Here is a 27001-nt window from a genome sequence, read left to right on the forward strand (position 1 = left end):
TGTACAGAAAGGTAAATCAGCACAAAACAGATCTTTTATAAACTACTCCAGAGAAGCAGGACTCTGCATAATATTTGGTCTCTCCAGCAATTTTACAACTTCTCACGGAGATCTAATCTGGTTTTATTTGGATTTGTCAGTTACACCTTTCTACGCTGTATCTGCACTCTCAAATGGATGTGAAATGGATCTGTAAAAGCAGAACACAACACCAGGGAGCATCCACAGGGAACCCAGAGACCTCAGTAAAGTGCCAGCGGCACCTCCTTGTTTTCTTCCCCTCATTCTCCTCATCAGATGCAATTTCCTCCTATGAACCTCCAAAAAAAAGCCTCTCCTCCTGAGAAAGCGCCCTGACAAACCAAGCAGCACATCCCAAACGGGATTTTGGAGGCAGGCAAGGAGGCAAGTTCCTGTGGGAAGGACTCTCCTTACCTGCGCCAGGCTCCGGCTCCCATTTAAACCCGCTAACTCGTAACCTCAAGCAAGGGGAAATCCTCTCTCTTAGAGCGCTAAAACTCAAACGCTTTAAAGACTTCAGAGATTAAACCTCATGTAACGCAGACATGAACTCCAGAATAATGTGCTTTCCAGTGACACCTATGAGATGAGAGCTTCTGCGCTCAGCACAAGCTGCACTTCTACCAAATCCAGAAGCAACTACGCCGCTTTCCACCCTCCATTGCCCCCATCACCGATAAACTGATCTGCACCTCAGTGGGAAGGAGGAAGGGAGCAACGTGCAGGACAACGCGGAACGGTACAGCACGTTCTTGGCGGTGGCCGGGCACCAGCCAGATCCCTCCCCCAGTAAGGAATGCATCTTTCTTAATCAAGGGAGAGGTTCCACTTTGAACTCGCCGCTTCTCCCAGTCAACAAACACTCTTTGTTAACTGTCAGCTGTTTCCCAATCACTGCAAGACATCAACTTTCACATAAGACAAGGGCCACGCGGGGGTGAGACGTGAAGATTTGTTCTCTACCGTACAGCTGCAAATACGGGGTCAAAATCTGAGTTCTGGTGTGGCTTTGCCATTTTGTATAACCCTGCAATGAAGAGGAAGAGGGGTGGAGGAAGATGGGGTATATATGACTACAGCGGAGTATCAGCACGTGTCTTCACCGTGTCTGCAAACCAAAATGGAAGCCAAAAACTCTTATCACATCAGATATGCAAGTCTGTATAAAAATTTGAAGAAAAACGTACCAGCCACTGACCCAACTAGCCCAGGCTGCGGACATCTAAGAAGCATTTGAAGGATTTTCCAGTCCTTTCCACAGATGAGAAGACAGACAGTTTTCTGAGGCCTAATGCTGTCCCTACAGCTCTGGCGTTCAGTACAAGGACACGGGAGGAGCTTTTCTGTAACGGCCACACAAGCAGCCATGCCACGGGGAGCTGCAGAGCTGCTGGGAGAAGCGTCCCCTGCTCCCTTCGGCCGGGGTCAGGACCACCAACAGAGTTTATTGGCAAGGCTGCTTCTAGGGAGGAGCTGTTTGGTTTTAAATTCAAGTTAAATGCACTGCAGTCACACTACAGTGAAAGACTGGCTGTCTGGCAAAGGACAAGATAAAACCTCTTGGGATCACAAGCTTTCTAGGCAATTTGTTACAAAAACTTTCATGAATATTGAACTTTTACCCACAGAAAAGTGCCATCCACGTGTTTCAGGTTAGGACCACCCTCTAACCTTCTTGTCTCACCCAAATTACGTGGGGCAAAGGCAGTGCTGCGCACGCAGCCGTGCCCGTGAGCCAAGCCTGCTGCTCGCGCAGCACTGATAAAAGCATCGGTAACCCAGCTGCCGGGGCAGGTCGGAGTGACCACAGCAGCCACAGCCCCGTACCACACCAAGCAACGCCATCTGTGTCCAGCTGCCTTCCTGTAGCTCTTGTCCTGGAAGGTTTCTCTGTTTCACTACTGGTTTTCATCTCCGACTCCATTATTCGTCTCCTCTTGCTACCTGCACACCTTCCTCTGATTTTTCTTGACCCTTTTTCCTTACCTGCCCCCAAATGCAATCTCTTTTCCCATGTCTTTTTGGAAACTCTCCAACAGAAAAAAAAAAAAAAAAAATCAATCCCTTTCCCTCTGTGTCAGGACACAAGACAGCCACGCAGCAAGCCCACAACTACAGATGCCACATTAACTGGCCACTGCTGTTTGTACGGTCCATGTGTTTCCCCAGCCCTTTATCAGTCTTAAAGCTTCTGGTACAAAACGCTGACTCAGCAATGCTTCTGATTTCAGTCAGGGCACTCAAAGTGCTCTTAAAAGCGCTGTCAGGCCTGAGCTGGTGTTCAGCAGGTCCTGCAGGTCTGAGAAGCGGAGATCCAGTACACTGCTGGTTCCACCAGTACACGCTGTGCCTACGCTGCACCGCCCCACTGCGCGATTCCTGTTTGCAGCCACCTCCAGCCAAAGGATGAAATCAAAGCAATAAAATGCTGGCATTGAATTGGTACAACTAGAGAAGATTTTATTCCTGTGCAGCGGTTTGTTGACTTTTAGATGACTTTTAATATCCAGTGTCGGCACGTGAACCGACTCGCACTATAACCGAATGAGTAACATTTCAAGAACTTGAGAGAACATGGAAACCTGAGTTACCGGCTTCATGGATTCCTAACGATATTAAGATGAGTTACCCTTACAGCACATGAAGCACAAAGCAAAACCGCCTGACATAGTGTAACGATTTGTAATTGAAGGCTAATTACATTTCCACACCATCATCTGCTAAAGTAGTGATCAGTGCAACTAAATGCACTTGATTCATGGATTGAAGTTATTTAGTGAGGAAGCAATATTCAGTACTGAGAGGAGTGAATGGAAGCCGCCTAAACACAATTGTGCTTTCACATTCTCTTCCTCTCTACAATTTTTCCCATGTTATAGTTGCTCAGTTGCCTAGGAGTGGGGAGTTTTGCCACTTCCAGATTTCCAAGGCTTTACGTCAGTTTACATCTATGACACAAAAACAATTAACGACATTAATTGTCACTGAGAATCAGTGATTAAAAAAAAAAAGTTATTTTACAAATATCTGTAGAGTGAGGTTGACACAGAAACAAACCAACTGCAAATGAGGAAAATACATTGGCATTTAAACACAAAAGGTTACATTAGTTCCCAAGAGTCGACATCTGGCTTCAAACAAAGCCAGCCCACGTCCAGCAAGAGCCCAGACCGCCCAGTTCTCTGCCAGCAGACCCAACTCGAGCGCGAACAGCACCGACAGGTAAGACTTTCCGAATGCGATTTCCATGGAATAGTTCCAAAACACTTCCTATGTTTAAGAAGTCAATTAAATTTGATGTTTGCTTCACATCCAGGGATATCTGCTAAAAAGAAAGACTCAACATGTTTAACTCTTGATGTAATATTTTCACAATCCAGTCCGGTGTAAGAAAATAAGTTACAAGCTGAACTTACGAACTGTGTACCCAGCACCATCCATTACCAACAATGCAAGTGATCTGAAATGTTACAAAGATATACCTGCAATCAGCAATTTAAAAAAATATTATTGATTATAACTACAATTACAGTGCCACAAACAGCCTCTCACAATTTTCCCTATTGCAATGTGCCCAGTTTTTTAGCAATTATTTGATTACTTTAAATTCTGAGGCCAGAGTGATCTGGCACTAATTAGAATGACTTCAAGCTCCGGATACTTTCCCTTCCATACGGCTATAAATTTAAATCCCAGCAGTCTAACTCACAGTAATCTCTCTTTATGCATATCTTGAAAATCTCCTCAGTGCCTCAGGAAAGATTCTGGCTGCTAGCATGAAGTATTGTTCCCATCGATAAAGTCATCTGCAGCATGGCTGAAGTCATCTTCATTTCATGCAGATCTCCTGCTCAGATGACTTTTTCCTTCCTTCGTCGTCTTAGATAAACAAATGGGTCCATCACACATCACCTTTACAGAATTATTTTTTTAAAGTAGGATCCAAGCTACCATGCAATTTCTATAAATTTTTTAGCCATCTTCTCAAGGTGCTTTTCCCTTAATAGTGATAATCTTCACTTACCAGAGCTGATGTGACACAAATCCCCCTCCCAATCCTTCTTCCCCCATGAAAGAAAAGACTATGTAATTTTTTGTGTTTTATGAAAAAATATATTCATTTTCTTTTTGTAACTGGCAGGATTTGTGGAAACTAGGGTACAGGAATAATGACAAAAGATAAAAATGCGGTGGAGTTAACGTCCCCCGGGCTCCTGACAACAGCAGGGAGGGACAGACTCCTCCAGACAACCAGGCAAAACATTCCAAGTGGATTCCTGCTCCACGTCACTCTCTCGAGGGCAAGTTGCCAATTCCCGTGCCAAAAGCCTTCGCGGGCGCCAAGTCTCATCAGCTGCCGAGCCAAAGGGAGGGGAGGCTGCAGGCATGGCCCCTGCGCAGGAGGTGCCAGCAAATTCCCTCGAGCTGGCTGGATGGAGCGGCACGCCCGGGTCCTGGGATGACCCTCTAGCCCTGACTGGGAGCCCTGTGTGCTGCTGCCCTGGGCCAGGACCCCCGTTGCTGGTGCCTGGTTGCACTCCCAGTGTCAGAGCACTGTGCTGGCCCAGGGCCACTGGCTGGCTCCGCTCTCAAGCAGCCCATGTTCCTCCTCACCTGGGGAAGGAGCCAACACATCAGCATCTCCAGGATGAAGTTCTTTGCGAGCAATCCCCAGCTCTGCCGGCAGCGGGGAGTTCACGCAGACCGTGTGCATTGTTTGCTTGATTTACGACGACTGCGTAACGCATCCCTGCCTCCCTCCAGGAGACTTGGCTCAGCGAGCTCCAGCTCACAGGTATAAGCATTATTTTGGTCAGGATTTACTTCCACAGGGTTACAAGTTTATTTCAGCAGACAAAAAAAACCACCCACCAGACGCCAGCCATATGTCCTATTAGATCCAGAGGATCCTTCTACAGCTTAATCTGTCATCGTGAACAACGAAGATCTGCCTTGTCTCACGGGACACGGCTTTTGAATGGCATTCCCAAGGATGACATTTGGAAATAAATCATAATTGGAGTAAACTGAAGGACAGAGGTCAAAAAGTTTCTTTCTGACTTCCTTAACAATGGATAAGGATATTCACCAAAAATCCTCCACACTTTACTTACTATTCTGTGTTTCTTTAAAAATATCTGAGAATTTACAGTGCCAAATATACCCATGTCTGTAAAACAGAGATGAAGTTGCAACTACTTACATATTTCTATTACCCTGACACAATACTCCTTTGTTTTCTTCTTCTTTTTTTACCATAAGATTTCACAAATGGCAAGTGACAGAAGTGGACTTTTTACCTGTAGGGAGTGACGCTGCTCATCAGAACGCGGTACCCAAAGGTGAGTTATTCTGTACACATCCATTTTTCAAGAGCAGACCAGCCTTAAAACTGCGATGGCAGCTAAAGCAGGGATGCCAAGTACATCTTCAGTCACCCCCATCTCTATCCTGTAAGCCTCGTGCCAGCCTCAAGCCCTGTGTGATGCAAAGCTGTTTGCTCTGCCAGACTGTCAGAAGGCAGAGTTTGCTTCTTCTCCTTTTTTTTCCTGACCGAAGAGCTTGGGTGAATGACCTTACATCTGACGGTGCTAAGGTGCAAGCAATCCCCACAGCCCTGTGCAAGCCTCCTTGTCACTCCCTCAACCCACGTTATCTCCAGGCTTCAGCAGCAGCGACTTTTAATTTTAAATTTCTGATTAGAAAAAGCAAAAGAAAAACCCTAAATGTTGCTACGAGCCCCCACTGGAAAAGCATGCTGATTCTCCTCTGCTCTTCTGGCTTTTTCACTTTCATACCTCACGTCAAAAAGAAATGCCTCACAGAACTGCACATGACACGTCTCTCTAACAATTTCCAATCTCAGACATTTTTTAAGCTGTTAGCCAGACTTCCGGCTGAAGTTGCCAGGAAGATAGCGATATCAAAGACGTCAGGCTCCTGAAATGCCACGAGGCTGGCTGGCCCGGGCGGAGAGAGGCAGGCGGCAGCGATGCCCCAGGGAGGACCAGCTCAAGGCAGGACCTCATTGTGGACACACAAAAACTTCCAGAGGATTTTTTTAAATATCTGCCCTCCCCAACCTCAGCTTGCACAACCAGTATTTAGGACAACGAACACCATATTTAAGTGCAAAATAGGCTTTGATCTTTTTAAATGGGTAGATGCAACCTTCTCACACATACACACTTTTTTTTTCCCAATTTACAGACTGGAAGAGGAAAACCAGCTTTGCTAGACCTTGAAATCCCCTCCCCCGGAGCAGTTTGCAGGCTCTGACAAAAGGAGAACGGAGAGGACACTCTCTGGATCTGCAGCAGAACCCGCAAGCGCCCATCACTGATTTACTGCTTAGCGGGCTCAGACACCAAGTGCCCGGCGCTGAATCCAACCCCTTGCAATTGAGGTCAGTTCCCTTCCTTCCTTTCAGAAAACTTCAGCTGCACACACGAATCGTTTCAGCAGCATTAAATTAAATCACAGCCAGTTCATTAGTTAACTAAAGCTATTTTTATTTTCCACACAGACACACCACGTTGCCCATCCTCTGTTTCAGCTGCAGAAATCTATTACACCAGAAATATCTGTTTGCCCCGGTCCTTCCAAAGACAGGTTTTACAATGTCACAAGCCATCCTCTTCCCTCCTCCCAGTGGGAGGATTTTGTACCAAACCTCTCTCAGCCTGGAAGAAGCCCAGGGCAGAGTCACCCCTGCACAGCAGGGGAGCCAACCCTGCGTACACCCTTCTTTACTTGGATACAGACTCCGTGCAGCCACGGAACTTTCACATCCCGTAGCAAAGCAGCACTGTATTTACTTATTGCATATTTCTCTCAATACACCTTCTTTCTGACGGTGGCACGGCAGCATTTCACCGGTGACGCCGCAGGACCAGCCAGATCCACACTGGAGCTCTGCTGTGCCAGAGGCTTTCTTGGACCGCAGACTCTGCTGCTCAAGGCAAGTACAGGCGCAGTGATGAACAAGTTCAAAATCATTACGATAAATGTAACTCCTTCAAAAAGAAAGATATTCTTAAATTTTCTTACATGACTGTTTCTGCAAATGGCAAAAACAATGATAAAAATAGCACACAGATATTCTTAGAGTTGAGAATTGCTCAGGGGTTCATTCTGGCCATACCAACTCCATCAAGTATCAAATACAGAGTAAAAGAAATATCTCCAAAGTAAAAGAGAAAGTTTCTTACTCTTCTTTTAGCTAATGAAAGTATTTAAAATCAAGCTCCACTAAAACCAACAGAAACTACAACAGCCTGCTACCTACCCAAGAGACAATTTCCATTTGTACAAACGCAACCCTGAAGTGACAACCCAAACTTTTAGAGTGATAGAGAAATCTGCTTATCTGCTCATTAACAGACAACTCAAAAATAATTTTCTCATTATATTGAGCCAAATTACTAGCAAACAGATAGCTATTAAATCCTACTAAATAAATCTTTGCAAGCCTCAGACTCTTCATTTCTTGACTGCGTGCGTAATAAATACCAAGAGCTTGAGGTAATACAATATGCGAGAGGACTGAATCATTTTTTTGGCCATACAAAGAGGAGATAATTTAAAAACTTTACATAATCTTAACAGACTGACAGCTGAGGTAACCACCTCAAATGACAGATATATCTAAAGAAGCATATGAAGCATGGCACCATCCCAAAACTCCTCTCTATCATCATTTATTGAGTGAAAGCTATTGTCGGCAAGCAACTCCTCACACTAGAACCTGTTTGCAGAACAGAGAGAAAACTCTTCCCCAAGTATGACCTAAGAAGCCTAAATAACTGCCACCAATACAAAGAGTGGAGAAGTCAATTAAAAGTAAAGATGATCTGCCATGGTGAATCACGTGTCCATCTTGCAGTACAAGGGACGAGAGGATAACGCCAAGGAGTACAAGGGGAGTGCCAATTCAGAGTGCATCAATCCAGAGTGCATAACTTAAGTAATAAAAGCCCTACAAAAGCCTAACAAATTATTTATTCACTGCAATGCACTGCATGTTCAACTTCAGATTCCATTTTGCTCATAGGAGGATGAGGATGAGGATGACTTAAAAAAGGAGAAGCAAGCTTACCTGTACAACTCAATGCTACTGGTCAGGCGGATAATGAACCTCCTGACCAGCAACTCGACCAACACGCAGAGGAAATACTGAGAGGAGGAGGAAAGGCTTACTTGTGCAAGAGGCTTTAACTTCCTCCTCGCATACATCTCCATCACCCACAGAACTCCCAGCAGAAACTTTTGGTATTGTTTCAGGATTCAACAAGGATTTCTTCAAATCCTGTGGTTTTGTTGTTCCCTTGTCCACCAAATAGCTTTCTTAAAACGTTGCATTTACCTATAAACTTCAGTAACAGAATCTCAAACTGTGTTACAAAGGCAGCAGCTGACATGCACACGACTCCATACAGACACACGCACCACCCGGGTAAAGATGCAGGATGCACGAGGATGCACACTTCACACTGGGAATTTATTACACCAGCAAAAATACTTGCAGAAGATCTGAAAGGAAGAAGGATTTGTTCCCATTATAGACAGAGATAAGGATGGAGAGAGGCAAATATTTTTGCCATCTGGGCTTCTCAGCTGCAGATTCAAGACTTAAGACAACCTGAAAACATGAAATGTGAACTTCTAACCTACAACTTTCTTAAAACTCGAGTTAAATTTAGAAGTGTGGCCAGCAGCGCCAGTCATTTTTAAGCTGGAAGGAGAAGGGAGTCCATAGCGAGGCATACATTTTCACAGCACAATAGCAGCAAGAGAAGATGCTGATGACAAAGAAGCTGAGTCAGATCAGGAACAGACAGCTTGAGAGCATCTGCAAAGCAGAATGGATGAGAACTCTGCTGTGATGAGTCACTAGAGATACGCAGGAAATGAGGATTACTCAAAACACGAACAATTTTCAGAGCAACATGATGTTTTTTAATGGGAAATAAATGTTTTATTCCAGTGATGTTTGCTAGATGTAATTCCTTGAATCCAAGCAAGTCTGGAACTCCAGCTCCACCTTTAAGACTTGGATCTGGTTTGCTGCTCAGTTACGAACTCCCACAATTGTACAAGCCTTGAACGACAGACTGTGCCTTTTCACAAGCTGGGAAGCTGAATGGCATAAATCGGATTTATCATACATAATGGGATATAGATGTGGATAAATAGGGGAGGGTTTAGTAGATAAAAGCTCTTTGGGAACAAACATTTATCCCAGGATATGGTATAAAAGATAAACAAGCACTATAAAGTCTTCCATAGATTTGGAGAAAGACTGAACCACAAAGAACATTCAGCTCCAGCCTTATCCAGAAACGTAAACAGTTTAAGGCAGTGGGTTGTTGTCCACAGCCTGCAAGTAATTAAGCACTAATTCTCTACCACCTACTGAGCAGGAAATTGGAGAGGAAATATGACACAATGGTAAGTATGCGCTTTTCAGGCCAGACTCAGCTGATGTGCTCTGCGCATCTTCATCATCTTCACTGCATCAGTACCGATCTGCCCCGCCCATCTGAAAATGAAGCCATAAAACTGGAAATCTCCAAAGGATCCACAGATGTTTTCCTCAAAGGGAGGAAAGTGTCACTGCAATTGTCCCAATACATCTAATGACACCCGCAAAGCAGGACAGGGCAAAACATTTCCAGTTCCCTTAAGTGGGGCTCATCTGTGATAACCTTGAAAAGACCTTCATCCATTTCACCAAAATATTTTCCACTTTATTTGCAGATTCTTTTTTACTGAAAGAAGATGAAAGGCTTAGTTGCCTTATCTGTAATTAGACACACATTTGCCACACATTCCTGGGACAAATAAACTGAATTTACCTTAACAGGGTGCTTTTATCCAGCTGGACTACTTTAAATTTGCTGGTGCTTTGTTGCACAATAACACTTAGAAAACAAAAATCAAACCCAGTCCCAGGAAAGTAGCATTCCATGGCATCCTTCCTAGCTCTACAGACCTCCCGGGGCAAAAAAAAAGAGGAGGAAAATGTTTGAAGCTTGAAGGATTTTTCCCTTCCCAGAGTCTCCAGGCCCATGCGAACCCTTGCTGGAGCTGCTTGGTGACGTCAAACACATACGCGTCCTCTGCGGCGCGGCTGAATCACCGACCGTGGCAACGCAAGCTTCGGCGTGACTCCTCAAACCCACTCGGGTTTCCTCACCAGGGCCAAGTTTTGCTTTGGCGGACAGACTAAGAGCCTGGTCCAGAGCTTGATTTTCCATTTAGACCAGTATCTATGGCAACCACCACACTATTTTAAACCATTCCTATTTAGCCGCCTCCAGGTTGAAAGTAAAATCGAAAAAATACCAAGCCCACCCTGTCACCCACTCCTGTGTGGTGACTCCTTGTGTGACAAAGTAGGACGTACCTGTCTGCCGATTTCCCTTCCCTTGCTGAAAACATTCGCTCTTCAGCGATTTCTGCGTCTCACGACCACCACACAGAGCTTGGTGGGGAAGGACTGCAACAGGGGCTGAGCAGAAACATGTCCACCTTTGAACTCTTCTAATTCACTCTCTGTTTACAAGGCGAGGTGGGTTTTGTTTGTTTTCAAACACTTGAGATTTAGTTTCTAAGGAAGGTTTGGGGCTCTCCTTTTTTTTTTTTTTTTTTTAATCTTTTAAATGAAAGGCGATGTTTTGGGGCAGCCACATGACTCCAGGAGACGGAACCTTACAAATAACCTCAAATATCAGATTATTTGAAACACGTTGTAGGATTTGGCACTCCTTCCCTCGTTTTGTATGTGATGTCCAAGGCATACATTTCCACGCCGGAGTGCAGGAAAGTGGTTATTTGTCTCCTTTACAAGCATGAGTGGCACAACACTCGACGAGCAACTTTAACACATACTGGATTTGCACTCTTCCTTGTTCTGAACAAGACTTGCTACAAAAGGCAGAAATTTGACAAATTAATCAATTTGCATTACTGGGAGACACGGAAGAATAAGCCAGGCAAGTCTGAGCTGCGAGAAACATTGCAGTTACACACGAAACCAGGTGAAGTTTGTTTATATATTCTTGTTATCATGCTACAGTTCGAAATGCATTTGCTGTGTCGTGTTGGTTTTGCAAACCAGGACCTACTTTGCATTACTTTGAGGATTTTTCCAGCCTGGGGCTCAACGCAGTTACCCAAGCAAAGGCTCCGTGTGTCCCTAAGGACACCTTACCACACAGCCTGACCTCCAGCTGCCAAATCTACCGAGCTCTATGCAGCACTATGCTTTTAAGAGATATGAACGAATTTTCCATCTCTCCACTTGCTAAGTCTTTACCTTGAGCTAGCAAGCATCTCTAAAGCACCAGACAAATCTGGTTTTTAAGTCTACACAAGTGGTGAAAAGTCGCTCAGCAGTTTGAAAAGTTAAGAACCGAGTCTTACAACCAGGCAATAAGGGGGCAAACAAGACAAAGGCAGTTTCCAGTCTTATCACACAGCTCCCCAGCTGGAAGTTACTCTGCACCATTTTTTAAGCATTTGGTACCTGTCAGAGTCACACACAATCTGTAAGCAGTGTTGGCTGGATTCACACGTTTGTCCTGCGTGCTCTCTGTGCGTAAATTCTGTCATGAACACCAGCTTTAAATTCTATACTGCAACTCATCCGGCACACCTATGCATGCGGGTACAGAGGTCTCCTCGCCCTCCATCAGCTGCGTGCAGACAAGCCCTGAAACCAGTCTGCTGGAGTCCTCCTTCTGCATCTTCTCCTAATTAGTTCAAGACAGGCCACAGATAAAGCCTGAACTTTACATTTTCAGTCCCACAAGAGGTACTGCTGAACAAACCTGCACCGTACCGCTAGTGCTACCAGAGCAGCAGAGAGAAGGAGAGAGGTTATGAAAGCAGATCATCTGCTTCCCGTTCTTGGGAGAATGCACAGACAGGGCAACACATACCCTAACTCGCATTGCCTCCTGCACCAACACTTGCTCCTTCTCATTTGTCATCAGCTTGAGTAATTTTCCAGTTCTGAAGAGTCTGGAGCAGATTCAAGCAGCAAAAGAAAAATCTCAGCAAGGTGGCAGCAAACAGCCAACCAAAACAAACAAGTCAGGTTCAGAAAGCCTCTGTAGTTCATCTTTGAGAACAGAATCGATCACCACTTCATCAGTGTGGCCCTCTGGCCTTCCAGGACATGGATTTACTCCTCAGTCTTGCAGCATATACATAATTTTGTTTATTTCTATTAAATAATATAAAAAATGAAAGTGCTATGAAGATTTCTTCACAAATGCCAGGGCCTACCTGTGTTGCAGCTGCACCAAAGTACACCAAGAACAGCAGTATTCTGACCTAGCAGGAAGGCAGTACTCAAGGACGATTCTCATACTAACATATTTATAAGACAGTGCAATTACTCTGGGTTTATAGAGTAGCAAAATAATTAATTGGTCTCTCTCTAATATCTGAAAGACAGAGCTACATTCATCTACAAAACTGACCAAAATCCAGATACTTATGGTCAGGTGCACGATTAACTCCCTGGAGGAGTCTGGACTTTTCTGCGTCACATCTGAAACACAGCAGTGTGATTCTCAGTTCTATTATACGGGCACGGACGGGGGAAGCATAGTCATCCATCAACACCAGCTCTTCGTTTTTCCTGAAGGCATGTGGCTTGTGACGCCGGCTCAGTAGGCATCCAGCCCTTTCCTGCCGGTCGTGAGAAGAGGAGCTGGTCCATGACCCTCAGCACCATGGCAGTGTTATCGACCACATCTCCATAAATATCCATTATCCAGACATTCAATTTGCAGAATTTACTAACAAAAAGACAAATGCCTATAGTAATGTATTTGTATAATGAGCGTACATTTTACGAGGTATCAGTTTACTATAAATTAACTGTAAGAGCTGGGAGAGGAATTTGAGTCTGACCAAAAAGTGTAACAAACAAAAAAGGTTTTTGGGACTGCAAAGAAAGCCTTCTGAAGTGATACCAACCGGTGTATGTTTATGTGGGATGTAAGGAGTTCTTTCTTAAGGCTAGCATTTAATTTATAGGAGGAAGCCGTATGGCTAAAATGAGCGTGTACCTTACTGAAACCAATGGGGTTAACGTGGCACTGGCAGGACAGGATTTGACCTTCAAAGGCTTTTTTCAAGAAATGTTCCTGACTCCATTTAGAAGCGGAGTAACAGTACACAATCTCTCTGAAATATCAGGGTCACATTTCAAGACTGTGTAAAGCTGTTCACCGTACCAAAACGGGACTTTAATATCACCTAATAAAGGTCAGAGCCTATAGTTTAAGGGAGCGCTGACAAAGAGCAGTGTGGATGTAACTGGTTGACTCCAAAAGCTGCTATTCATTTCAACTGCTTGGATAAATTCATCCAAAATAAGAAAACCAGTAGCATTACTCTTTTTTTTTCATCTAAATTGATTAATTTTCTCCTATGCCAAGGGAGCGAGAGTCCCTACCTGTCCCACAACACATTCTTGGTCACACCACACTACAAACCTGATCCTCTTGTCCCAGGGAACAAGCAATAGGGAAAGAGTGGGGACACTACCAGGAACATTGCTTCCTGGGGCCATAGGCCAAGCAAGGCAAAAGTCTGTATTCCAAAAACATCTGTAAAGCACATTAATTAGTTTAAAGCAACAACCCAAACTTCTGAGACCAGCACACAAGATTTTGGAAAGTCTCCATATTTATCTTTCAGCTCACTTAAAGATACAAGCAAAAATACAATTTCCTTGTGACCACAGTCAATCCAAGCCGACTGAAATGAAACATTTATGTAACCTCCTAACGTAAAACCCAGTCATCGCTGATGTTTGCCACACTTTTCTTCTGATTTCAATGCCATGAGTTAAGACAACGCTTACCAACTTTGATCCAGAACCAGCAAAAGTACAAATTTTATCATTAACACACGAGACATTACTTAAGTGTACGCTATCTTCAACAAAAACAGTTTCTCAGAGTCGATCTCTTACAAAATCAGAATTTTGGCTAGAATACTGGAGTTTTGAACCTGGAAACAAAAACCATGAGTAGTTTCATGCAAGGGAATTCCAACGCAAGGAAAATTAATGCACATTGCAGAGGAAGAATTCTTGGATAAGAGGGAGAACTATACTAATCTTCAGCTGCTTATAGGCCATAAACAAGATGTTTTATAGAGCTGGTGGAAGAATTACAACTGGATCTACTTGAGTATTAAAGAGAAATAGCCATCAACTGAAAGCTTGATAGCCAAATACTGACAGCACTTGGCAGAGGCATTGGGTGGGTGGAAGACTTTCCACGCCACCAAGCAGATAATGGATTGACCTAATACTCTTATCTAAAAGTCCTCCTCCCAGTCATTTCTCAGAATCATTATTTTAAAAAAAAAGACTCCTTACACACCATTAAACTAGCTGAGAGTTTCCTGTTCTTCCTGTTCAGTGAAAAAAAGCTCTTTAACTTTGCAGAGTCACAAGAAATGACCATACATATGGCAAGCTCCATTTTCATTAAAAAGAGATGTTTTCAGTAATGAACTGTACTTTTTTAATGACAAACTAGACAAGTTTGAACAAGAGTCTTCTACAAATCCCATCCTCCCAACACACAACGCCTGTAGCGGGCACACAAGGCTCTCTGCTTTCACCACTAAGCTAGCTGGAGATGACGTGCTTTTCATTTCAGGGTTTGCTTTTCAGGAAATTCTGTTCCCCACTGAAGGAAGGTTTGCGCTTCTGGAATTTCTTTTAGGAGTGCCATGTGCTATCAGCACATGGTAGGTTTGGTATTAAGTATAATAAATCCTATGTTACAAACCACTGACAGCAAAATGTCATTGTTTCCTAAGCCTCTGTAGGATGTCTCAATCAGAATACGAACACAAGAAGCACTTTTGATGCTTCACTTCATACAAGATGTGTAACTCTGTAATATTAATCAATTTAACTTGTGCTCAGAAAGTGATTCCAGCAAGTAGCACATACGTCTGTCAAAACTCAGACAGAAACGAACATATAAATAGTGAGAGGTGAGAAGAAAAGGAAATTGAAGCATAGCCAGATGTTCCTGTTGCAAGAAGCTCATTCATTTTCTTCTCAATCCTGCTCCCTGCATATGAGCCAGCTCCAGTCCAACTCCAGCTCCCCTGCTCCAAACACAGCTGATGTTGTTGCTCACAACGGACGTAAGGAGGAGGTGAGCGCTATTACAGCTCAGCGCCAGACTGCAGCCCTCACACGGTGCTATTGAGCTTATTGCTCAAAAGAAATACACCAAAAGCATCTCGGTGACGTACTAAGACCAGAAAATATCACATAAAATCGGCTTAAAATTTCTTGGACTATGTATGGTAAATGCCACTCTTTACCATCTGGTACTCCTCTGTCTCTTTTCAACTGTGCTCACTGATGATCCTGTGCTGAGCACTTACTTGCTTTTCCAGTTTATGTGTTTTCTGGTAACCTGCTGGCTTCCCCAACACCCTTGGAGGCACATCTTCCTCCACTTCTTTCCTGCAGCTCTCCCAGAAGAGCTCCTGTACTGGTCCCCAAAGTCTGGTGGCTGACAGCAGGCTGCAAAGTCCCTGTGCTGGGCCACAAAGACCCCGTGCTGAGCTGCAAAGTCCCCACGCCGGGCTGCAGCCACCCACAGCCATCGCAGCAGCCAGGGGCTGCCACTCCACCTCCAACCTGCGGCTATCGGCACACCCCAGAGGGATGAGTTCAGGTGAAACAACTCCTTACGTGCAAACCCACACAAGTTGGCTCCTCCAGAGCTATGGGGAGGGGAGGAGACACGCAGCAAACAAGGAGGGGGAAAATCCACAATGAAGTCCAGCGACAGCCAAAAATCAGGACAGATGATGCAAACAGAAATAAAATTTCTACACAGTGACCTCATACAAACAAAGCTTATCCTAAGCACTTACCTTATCCTAGAGACACACTCACGTGCCCAGTTCAAACAACCTTACTGGAAAGGCGTACAACACTGCAAACAACTGGAGATGCAAGCAGTAACTCACCCTGTGAACGGTAACAGGAAGGCTACGAGGTTTCATGTGATGATTTTCATTATTTTTAAGATGTATATTACACACAGAGCAACAGTTCACAAAAGCATCAACTTTCATAACATCTTTTAAAAGTTACTGATGCAAGTTACTCCCCTTTCATGCAACTGTTACTCCCCTTTCATGCAACTGTTTATACAGTTAAAAGCTTTTAAAGCCAGAGTTCTTGGAGCCATAAACATTTATTTTAGGACGTGGTAATTCAAAACTACAGTCAAACAACTCTAAGCCCTTCTGAACGCAATCAGCATCCCTACAGTTCACAACAGCAGCACAAAGACAGAAAAGCAGCACCCACAGCGGCGAGGGAGGAGGAATTACTGTTCCGTGTGTTTTTCTAAATTGCTCATCTTGGTCTACGAAGGGGCTGAAAAAGTTGCAGCCAGAGCTGCACCCCACACGACCAGGCTGCGGAGGGCCGGGCGAGGCAGCTGTGCCCTCAGAGTGCTGCCCACGCACCCCCGTTAGCCCAGGACCCCCGTACTGCCCGAGCCGTCTGCTGGGAGCTGCTGAGTCCCTGTACTACCCCAGAGCACCCACCTTAGCAACTGCTACCACCTAACCTGGTACTCATCACCATCAGTACATCCCCAGTAAAACCCAGTAACCCTACCAGTGAGCAATGGCAGATCCAGAGGCTCCGTAAGGTCCATCGATGCTGACAAAACCATTCACTGCAACGTGCTTGGTCCAGTCAATCACTCCACGTGCAGCCTCTCAGCAAACACAAGCGGCTCCACCCCAGCTCCCTGGCCCCCAGGCACAGGCAGGAAAGGGAAAACCCTGCAGTGGAGGTTCCTGGTCCTAAAGACAGCACAACGGCTTTTTTCCCCTATCTCCCCTTTAGACTTTGCCTTAGCACCAACATCATCAGGGCTTCGGGAGAGCAGTTTAGGACTTTTTGGTGGCTTTGGAAGAGAACTAGTCATCTCAGGCATCGCACACACAGACTGGGAATAGTCAATAAAACATAAAACCTGCTCACACATAAGGGGATCTTTATAAAATCCCAATTACTGCTGGCTTGTTACCTAAGAATCCCTCAGAGGTACGAGATACTGCTCGCTGTGAGGCCCAGGGTAATGAAATTACAAATCCTTTCATGAGTAAGCACATGCTAGAAAGCTACTTTTATTTGGCCTATGTATTTGAAACTGTTCAAAAGGTTATTGTCTCACATAATTTGGATCAGAAATTACTCCTTATATTTGCCTTTCTCTAACAAGGAGCTATATTCAGGGTTATTTTTAATTCCTCGGTGATCGATTAGAATACTGCAAACACTACTGCAAAGAAGTTCCATTTAAATTCTGTACTCTGAAGAAGTATCAAATATGCATTAAAAAAATATTCTCAGATACATACTATAAATAACCAGCAAATGCAGTCCCCTTGAGAAACTGGTGAGCCCAACAGCCTTTTCAAGTGGTTTCAAGAAAACTCCCATCTTGTATCCAGTTTGTCTCCAGCATGTTTTAATTCCAGAAGTGAGATCAAACGTTCTCGTTGCAAACCCTGGATGGAGCTAGCTTTTCACAGACGATGATGTTTACCTCTGCAAAACAGGTACACAGGATGGGCTTCCAAAAATATTTGGATGCTATCATCAGTCAGGTGCTCAACTCCAGCTGAATTTATTATTTCAACATACAAGATGTAACCTGTCTTGGGAACTAACACCAGTCTGTGTTCAGTGTCGCTGTGGAAAACCTGTCCCACGCCTTTTGTTCCAGTGCCAGCAGCGCCGCCCTCCTCCAGGGCAGGACGGACACCGACACTGCCCATACGCATTCCCCAGCCAGGTGCGACTGTTTCATCCCATTTCATTTTTTCTTCAGACATTCTCTGCACCGCCCCTCGGTGCCAACACTTAACACAACGAATTTCCTTATAAAAAACTGTTCCAGCCAACTGCACGAGTAACAGTCCTTGCGCTGCAGAAGAATAAAGAAGCCAGTGTATAAAACGCACCACCAGCAGATGGGAAAGCTGACTGCACCACATCATCGCACCAGATGCTGGGAAAAAGACCTTGCTCTTCAGAGCGTATTTAACGAAGGCAAGACGAGCAAGATCTGAACGAACACACGTTTGTGCCCCCTTGTACTCCTTGCCCTGGTCCCCACTGATTCATAGCCTTATCTGGAAGATCACACTGAAGCGAGGAGCTGTTACCGTCATTGTATGAGGAACTCGGGAAGACAGAGAGCCACCTTCTCAAACATCTCTAATTGCTAGATTGGCAGGTACTGGGGTTTAAAAAGAAAAGACCTCAAGATCTGAGCATATATCTAAGTTGTTTAGACCCTTAAGAATCTGCACACATCTGACCATGACAGTTTTTAGTAAAGCATGGCACTGAAACTTGGCATTCTACATACCAGGCTTGTGCTTGCACCACTTCACAGACCCTCACATCTTTAGAGAAAAGATCCTCTAAACTATTTTCTCTCTCTACAGACCATGAGCTCCTGGCTCACCATACAGTCCCACTTAAAAAAGCCTGCCACAAAAGTATTGTTAAGCAAGAGCCCGCGATCTTTGGTCAGTATCTCCATTTCAGCAAGGAGATGCATGTGGCGAATGCAAGAAGGTCTGCAGCGATAACGGCTTGCGCTCACCAGTGGGATTCTTGCAAAGAAAGAATAATGCTCCAAATTCAGAGCCCGCAGCTTGGAAAGGCACGCTGAAGCCCAGCCAGCTGGAAAACCAGCAGCAGTGGTCTGACCTACGGCAGATCCCAAAAGGCAAACAGATGAGCAGCGGTCATGCAGCAACACGTCCAGAGAGATCATCTAGACACAAACACCAAACCATCAACACTGACCCCAAAAGTATGCTCCTGGGTAGGGCAGCTCAAAACTCAGCTGCTGCCTGCATGCCCAGGCTGGCAGGGAACCTCAGCCCTCTGATCAGCGCTCACGTTCCTCAGGTGGACTACTCACAGCACTTCACCCAGGCCTAACGCCGCGTCCACCGAAAGCAAGAGCTTTGGAAACAGAGAGCCAGGCCGCTTCTGGCAGCCCAGAGCCTCCAGATTTGACACCTTTGGCTACTGCTTATTTCAGAATCCGCAGACACAGTCTGAATGCTCTCCTCCACGTCGCAGGGGCGGGCTTTGGATTTTCTTGCACCCTTTGCTCACAAATTCATGCCACAAGCAGTGCTGAGCACACACACACTTGAAACCAGCATCAGCCCCCCATATACCACACGTTTGTTTTTTTTTTAATTAGGAAATGGTTGCATTTTTTCTTTTTCCTCCTAAACTAGGACCTGTCTGACTAATAACGTATAAATGCCATTTTTGGCAGAACAGATAGATTTATTTTGTGGTTCTCTATTAAAACACTTCTTAATTTTGTATTATTTTAGTCTTCCTCTTTCTATAAGTATCTCAGCCTGCCTTACACCCATTCACACTATCTTCCTCTATAATCTTATTATCTCAGAACTTTAACTACCAAAGAGACAACCGCATGCTGTCACCTGGGGCTGTATCTCACGCTGATCCACACTTGCTGGCCCTGAGGCTTTTTCTTCCTGCATCTCTTCCGAGGTTCATTTTTACTCCTCAGTTATCCCAGTTTGAAGGCTCAAAGCTGATCTCTTGCTGTTGCACAGAGAACTGGGATGAAGTAGACAACACAGGATTAAGCCTGAGGTAATTCAAGTAAACGTGAAAGAACACTTCACCTGATACCAAAAAAATACAAAGTAATTGCAAATAGAGTTTGTGTTCCTGAAGCAGCACCCATGGCACTCTCCCACCTCCAGGGCATTTTATAGCGGCAGCAGGAGGGATGAAGGGTGGGTGTGCTCAGGGAATGCCTTGGAAATTCTCACTGCAGATCTGCTTTATGGATCTCATTTCCTTCTTGCCCGCAGCTCAGAAATTCAAGGTCATCTTTCTTCATGAGCCTCAGTATCAGCAAACATGCAGTAGATGGGTTGGCTGAAATATCAACTACAGCCTTAGAAGTTACAGGAGAGACTCCCAGTACCTCCTACCTGATCAGGATTCACATGCAATAAATGCCATTCTCACATCCACCAATCTCATCTGGCAAATATTTACTCAGTGCAATTTCTGTCAGTTGCAGAGCAATTATCCTTTTCTCCAAAAATGACCATGATGAACTCATGCACAACTGGTAGGTTTTTTAAGTGGAAAAATACCTCCATTCTGAAACACAATGGTTCCAGCTAGATAGAAATTGCTGTTCAGCCTGCTAAAACCAGAATGCAAATCATCAAACATTCACAAGAAGGCTGTTTGCTACCTGAGCTCCTTTTATCCAAGAAATAGCACTCCTCCGCTGAGCATAGGGAAACAGAAAAAAAAAAGCGGTAAAATTGTAACAAAACTTGACAGTAAGATCTTTAAAGCTGTTTTATTCCATCCTCCCCTGTTCAGGGCATTTTTATGATGAAGAAACAGGAAATGCAGAAATTAAAACTCCCTCTGTTGCTCTTGCGGTAAGTGACAGGATAAGATCAATGTTTGCAAAGAGACTGTATAAAGAGAATAGTCTCCATCAATCTCACCCCTTCCCTTGGTGAAAGTACTTAATTTACAGTTTCTCAGTTGAGTAATTACCTCTACTCTACACGTACAGTTCCTTTAGGAATGGAGTAATTAGCATTTGCCCCAGGAACTTCACTAGGTCTGTATGCCGCTGAAGTTGCTCTGTAGGCTGTATTCAGGATCTACGACAAGCGCACTTGCACGCGGAGTACAAGATAAATGTTTCCGAGCCAGGGAGTGCGATGGGGCGGCACAGAGCCTCGAGCGGCAGCAGCCGCCACCGTCAGACACAGGACAGCATCCGCTGGGCTCAGGCAGCCCTGCAGAGCTGGCACTGCGCTTCCCACCCTGGAAATGGAAAACCAGCTCCCCAGAGCCACCGTTTCACCAGCGGCGTTGGAGCAGGGCCCGTGTCCTCCCTGGGAGCCATCCCGGAGAGCCACCGCTGTGGGCCTGGCCTCACATCAGCAAAACGGCTGGTTCAGAACAGCTCAGAGCAGCCAAGAAAGGAGAGTGGGGAAAAAAATCCCAAAACAAACGCAATTCAGCAGAGTCCGCAAGCGAAGACGCTATAGATGATCGCAGCTGGCTGCTGTGAAACACGGTGCAATGTTAATCTCGTTGTATATGCTTGTGTCTAACAACGGCAGCTTTTTAGACACCGAGTTATTTTCGGGACCAGGCTGGGCAGAGCTCAGCACGTACCCTAGGGCAGCCTCCCTTTCCAGGGACCAACCCACACCTCAGCGAGAAGGGAAGCAGCGTGCCAGCCTCACAGAGTCCTACTGAAAGGAGAAAAGGAATGAAAACACAGAATTAAGCTTTCCTGAGCACCAAAGTACTCCACGTTGTTTCCACCATTAGATTTCATACGAGGCATCAGAGATTTGGGAGATGAAAACTCAGCTGCATATAAAACCAAAGTGAGATACATAAAATACAAGTACTGAAGCCAAGTTTTTAACCAAAGGCATCAGGGATCCGACCACAGCTGAGTTCTGGTGCCAGGACACAGCTAATAGGAAGAACAAATGCAACAGCCATCTAACTTGGGCTGAATTTTTAGTGGCAGCAAATGCTCCTGTGAAGCCTCCTATGCTTTTCTAAATTCTGAAGAAAAAGAAAGACTAAAAAAGAAAAATACAGAATTTTCTACAGTCACAAAAAAGTATCTGTCAGTGACTTGGGAACCTAGATAAATATATGTTTCCAGAAAAAAAGCAATTAAGATGAACTGTTAATAACCACATTGAGGATTTCAAGGCAGAAAAAACCCGAAATAACAAAAATCCATCCCCATACACAGCCTGATGAGAAAACCAGGAAAATTCAATTCAGTGCAAAACCTCTAAACAACCCCCTAACCCAGCCTCCTCTCTGAGGCTGCACGCACCGCCCTGCGCAGCGCAGGTCACACAGCATTCACGGGGGCCAAAACGCAATCCCCGAGCTGCCAGCAATGGCCGCAGCACCCCGCAGCACCCCGCGGAGAGCGGGCTGGACAAAATCTGCGCTCAACGCTCCTGGGAGTCCGTGGGCAGGGCAGGGTGTGGCCAGTGACCTGGGAGCACAAGTTCTGCCTCACATCGCACCCCAGATTGCTGGGCAGGACCCGAACCCCGTCTTGGGGCCGCCCATGCACCTCACCGCGCCCAGAGGTGCGGCACCACCCTGCTGCAAGAGCGGCAGCTTCATTAGGAAACAGCGAAATGGCCTCACAGGTTTTAAAAATCAGGGGATTGATGCAGTTTGCATCATGCTGCTGATTCTTGAGGGGAGAAAATAAGTTATTTGGCAATTCTGGTGATTATGGCATTTTGTAGTTAGAAATACATGTACAAAATTTATATTTTCATTCTCTATCTGAAGGCAAAATTAATTTTTCTTTCAAGTCTGACTAGTATCTTCCCTCACCCGCTACCGCTGGCTCAGGAGTCACTGAGGAGACAGAAGATGTATGTGTTTTATTACTGGAAACGTGCGGATCTACTCACGAGTCACAACCACATCAATTAAATCAACAACAAAACAAGTGAGAATCCAGCCGTCCCTAGGCACGAGCGCTGGCGCGAGCTGTGTCAAGGGAGATTCCTGATTTTTTCAGAAGGTTCTGCAGTTCCTTGACATTGCCTGTACAATTCCTATGGGAATGGTGGAGCGGATGGGGACCAGGGGCTGCCTGGCCAGGCGGTGCAAGGACACTGGCACTCACTCCCGGGACGTGCTGTGGGCCAAACAGCACCAGCAGCCTCAGAGCTGCATTACTCTCAGCTGGAGAGTGCTGTGCTCTCAAGAGCTATTTATTTTCATTTCTTCTTCTACAATATTTAAAGGAGGGATGTATATATCAGCTAAGGTAAAAACGGCATCCAGTGACTTCCGAGCCTGCTCCTCTAGGCCAGACAATTCACACCTGACACAACATCCACCAGATCTTGCTGCAATCCAACAGGCACCCCGACCCAATCCAGACCAGACCTGTCTCAGTCAAGCAGGAATCACAGATTAGAAATCGCCCAAGGAGACTCTACAATGTAGTAGTAACTCTGCTGCTGAACACTTTCACCCCAATAGACTTTCTCACTGAATATTTCAGGATGGTCCAACCATCTCTTCTTTCTGAGAGGGGAAAAAAAAAGGGCAATTTAATTTCAAACAGATTGTTTTAAGGCTACATCAGAAAACAGGTTATTGCCTATTAGTCCTAACTCAGACCCATGTATTATGCACAGCCTTGATGCGCAGCTCCCATCAGATTTTCTGGTAGGCTGCAACAAATCTAAGGGAGAGTTTTGTGCTTAAGCTGCATGGTAATACCAAGCAAAGCAAAATCTGACGACAGATGAGCCCAGTGCACCACACAGGCAGGTGGGTTTTGCCACTTGCATTTGCACAGAGCAGATGGAGGTGTTACTGATGGATTCTCTTATTCAAGTTACACAACTGGAAGGGTGGAATCGGTTCACTGCTCCCCGAGGATAACCAGTCACCCTTGTTCGAGTCATCTTTCACATAACAAAAGGAGCTAGAAGCCAAATAAAACGGGCATCTGAGGAGAAGGTAGCATGGAAGTAAGGCTTGGAGCTTCTTGAGCAGATGGACTAGGCAGCTCAAGATGTTTCAGGGCTACCTAGATAACCCAGGAAGAAATATCACCCTCTAGGGAGTAATCAGGATTCTCCACTCAGATTGTAAGTATTATACATCTGAGCCTCATGAGAACATTTTGTGCCACATCTTGAAAAAGGAGATATTACTCTTGATTTGATGAAAAACGATTGGAAATATGAGCTGTATATGTGTTAATTTATAGCGACGAAGTTCGCATTCATTACAGTAATGAGCACTGCATAAGCGTATAATCAGCATTCACTGCAGATGTCAGGAGGAATCAAAAGGCAGAGAGGAAATACGTACACTTGCCACAGTTGATCATAAACATCATCAACTTCCAGCCCCCAAAAACAGAAAGCAAGAGGCAGTCCTCTTTCTCCCTCCTAGTCCTCAGGAGTATTTCAGTACATCTATCAAGTTCTTGTCCTAACGAGCTTGGGCAGCCTTTCAACCATAGGATAAATATTACAGCAAGTGCTGTAAATATTTTTGTAGTAGAAGCACAACTGTTTCACTTCCTTCCCCAGCAAAAGACAAAAGTTAGGAATGTGATTCCATTCAGTTAGTAACTGGAGCATTCGTTATCAGGATAACTAATTAAATCCAATTCCTTTTGTGTAGCGTAAGATATTTCTCTTAACATCACATTAGAAATTAAGAGCAAGCAATGGAAGGTAGAGGTCAGATTTTAACAAATCGCTGCCTGAAATAAATTTAAAATACCAGAAAACACCATCCATAGTCTGTGAAATCAAAGCAAGGTACGCCATAGTGAAACAGTATCTGTTACGTCAAACAAAACACAAACCATCTTCTGAAAGAGAGGAAAGGAGGTAACTGGAGGTTTGCTTGGCTTCATGCCCACGTGGAGCAGTAAGAAGAAAAGAACAGTGGGTACACACCAATGTTACTGTAAGTAAATGTTCTCCAGACAGACTGGAAGTAGCTCTTACCTTCTGGTAACCTGGGGTTAGCGTGAATAGAGTTGGGGTCCCCCTCCTCCTCGGGCTGGTACCGATAAAGCATCTGCGACTGCTTTTGGGATGACTGACTACGGTCTTCCTTTAGAGCAACAGGAGGAGAGGTCGTTGCACTGAACTTCACCTTGGGAAAAGCATTTCCCTCCTGCCTTTCATGGGAGGATTTTGACCAACTTGGCTCTGTTAAGTTCACCTCTTTAAAGCCTGGATGCATGCTGTTCCCTGGGTCATCTTTCCTGGCATGCTTTTTCATTTTAGAGTGGGGGGCTCTTTCTTGCTCATGCCTCTCTTTGTCCCCTTGCTTCCTCTTTGGTCTCCTCTCCAATTCCTCCAGGTGCTTGGGTGTCTCAGTGGTGGCCGTCGTGTGCTCTGGAGGAGCACTGGTGGTTACTGGTGCTTCCTTACGCGTCGCTTGCTGGAGAGATGCTGCAGTGGTGCGGGGCACCCTCTTTCGCTCACTTCTTTCTGTGGCACTGCGAACTTCAGAGGGGACGTTAGGCACTGGTGTGGTGAGCAGCGCAGCCGTTTCCTCGGTGTACGGATCGGCCGGAGCCGAAGCTGAAGGAGCAATGCTGGCTGGTAGGTAGTCGTAATCCTCGCTTTGCTCTTGGCTGATGCTTTCTTGCTCTAGGTGGGACGAATAACTCCTATATTTTTTTGGAGACTCCACCTGGGTGTTGTCTCCTTCTGGTGCCTCCTGGTCATAGCTGTATGGATCGTCGTAGTGCCTCTCCGGTTCGCTATCTTCAGCATCTATTGGACTTGCAGTGTTTAAGGCAAACGTGTTACAGTCCGGAAGCTGGTAGCACATCAGCTCACCGCCGGCATTCGGGCAATGGCAAACCTTGCAGGGGGGCATGTGGAAGGTGTGCCCCGCTACGTATTTCTGGCCCTCGTGGAGGCAACCTATCCTCCCACACTGAGGACACCCGTCAGCTGGCACCACCGCATCGATGCAGTTTGGGGGCAGCTCTGGGCACAGCATGAACTGGCAGCTGATTTTGCCTCCTCCCTTGGGGCACGAGCACTCGGTGCTTCCGAAGTCCACGAAGTAAGACTGCCCTTCGGGTACTTTGCCATTGATAAAGCCCACGTTGACGCAGTCGTAGTACTGGTAGCCCTCGCACGTGCAGCCGTGCTGCAGACAAGTGGCACAGCACTCGCCAGGCTCCAGCACATCCTCGATGCAGTTGTCCAGGGGCTGACACTCCGTGCCCGTGCAGTCCCTCTGCGCACGGGAAATGCCGGTCCACAGCAGCACAAGGAGGATGGCGTTCAAACAGCTCAGCTGCCAGCTCTGGTACCTATCCATAGTTTTTCCAAACAAACAGAGCTCCAGTCTAAACTTGCACATTTAATGGTTTGGGTTTTTTTCCTAGAAGGCTGTAGATTTCGCCCCGAATCCGCAGCGTTTTCCCGAGTTACCTTTTCTCATAGATCCTAGAGTTATGAAAGAAAACTCTGTTACAGACTATACTCAGCACATATCCTGTTAAACATTAGAGGTCTTTAAATGTTGGGACAAAATCCAACATCTGGAAACCTAAGTACAAAATTAATCATAACGTCTTCCAGGCAATTGTAGGCACTAAGTTTGGAGTCGCATGCTTCCCCACCACCCCTATTTTGAAAAGGAAAAAAAGAAACAGAAAGAAAAAAGATTATGACTGTTCTTTTTTGAATGCCTTTTTGTTAATCTTTCCAGAAAAAAAAAAGAGAAAGATTTTTTGGGAGATAATAAGTAAATATACAATTCTTCCTCTGCAGATGTGAGTTTACGATAATTATTCTTTATGTTTTAATGACAAAGACCCAAATCTTAAAGATTTTTCTAAGACAAAACTTAGCCTTGAGACATGAGAATTTGTCTGTACACACATCAACTCAAAATAATGGGAGTTGTTTTCTGCCTCCTTCCCCCACTTAGCAATCTTTTGCACTTCGGTCTTCAGCATTAACAGTTGGTTTTTTGCCCCAGCAGCGCTAAAATAGAACCTCTTTGTATATTGTGGTTAGCGTGTGGTTAAACATCGCATTAGCTATCCTGTAATACATATTAGAGGCCGGATCCTCAGCTCCCAGAAGCTGGCACGGCTCCACGCCAGGCCCGTAGCGCACAAGGGATCAACTCCGACTTCGCTGGAGTTACAATCCTGTGTACAGGGGATTTTTACAGCAACTGAGGATATGCCACCATCGGCAACTCTTTTTTTTTTTTTTTATTTTTGACAGCATCAGTAATACTTTACAGTGAATTACTACACTGTGAACAGAATAT

General features: G+C 45.2%; 1 protein-coding gene across 3 annotated transcripts in view; it reads right to left on the minus strand.

The window, feature by feature from the left end:
- Positions 1–27001, minus strand: part of FBLN2 (fibulin 2) — a 103488-nt gene that overhangs the window by 48854 nt on the left and 27633 nt on the right. For all 3 annotated transcript variants that reach the window (XM_086755775.1, XM_086755774.1, XM_086755776.1), the window contains exon 2: positions 24697–26163. In XM_086755775.1, coding sequence (XP_086611901.1) covers positions 24697–26077 — 1381 coding nt within the window. In that variant the 5' untranslated portion in view covers positions 26078–26163. The remainder of the gene's footprint in view (positions 1–24696; positions 26164–27001) is intronic.

This window comes from Chlamydotis macqueenii, chromosome 10 (assembly GCF_036417535.1).
Source record: "Chlamydotis macqueenii isolate bChlMac1 chromosome 10, bChlMac1.mat, whole genome shotgun sequence".
Lineage (NCBI taxonomy): Eukaryota > Metazoa > Chordata > Aves > Otidiformes > Otididae > Chlamydotis > Chlamydotis macqueenii.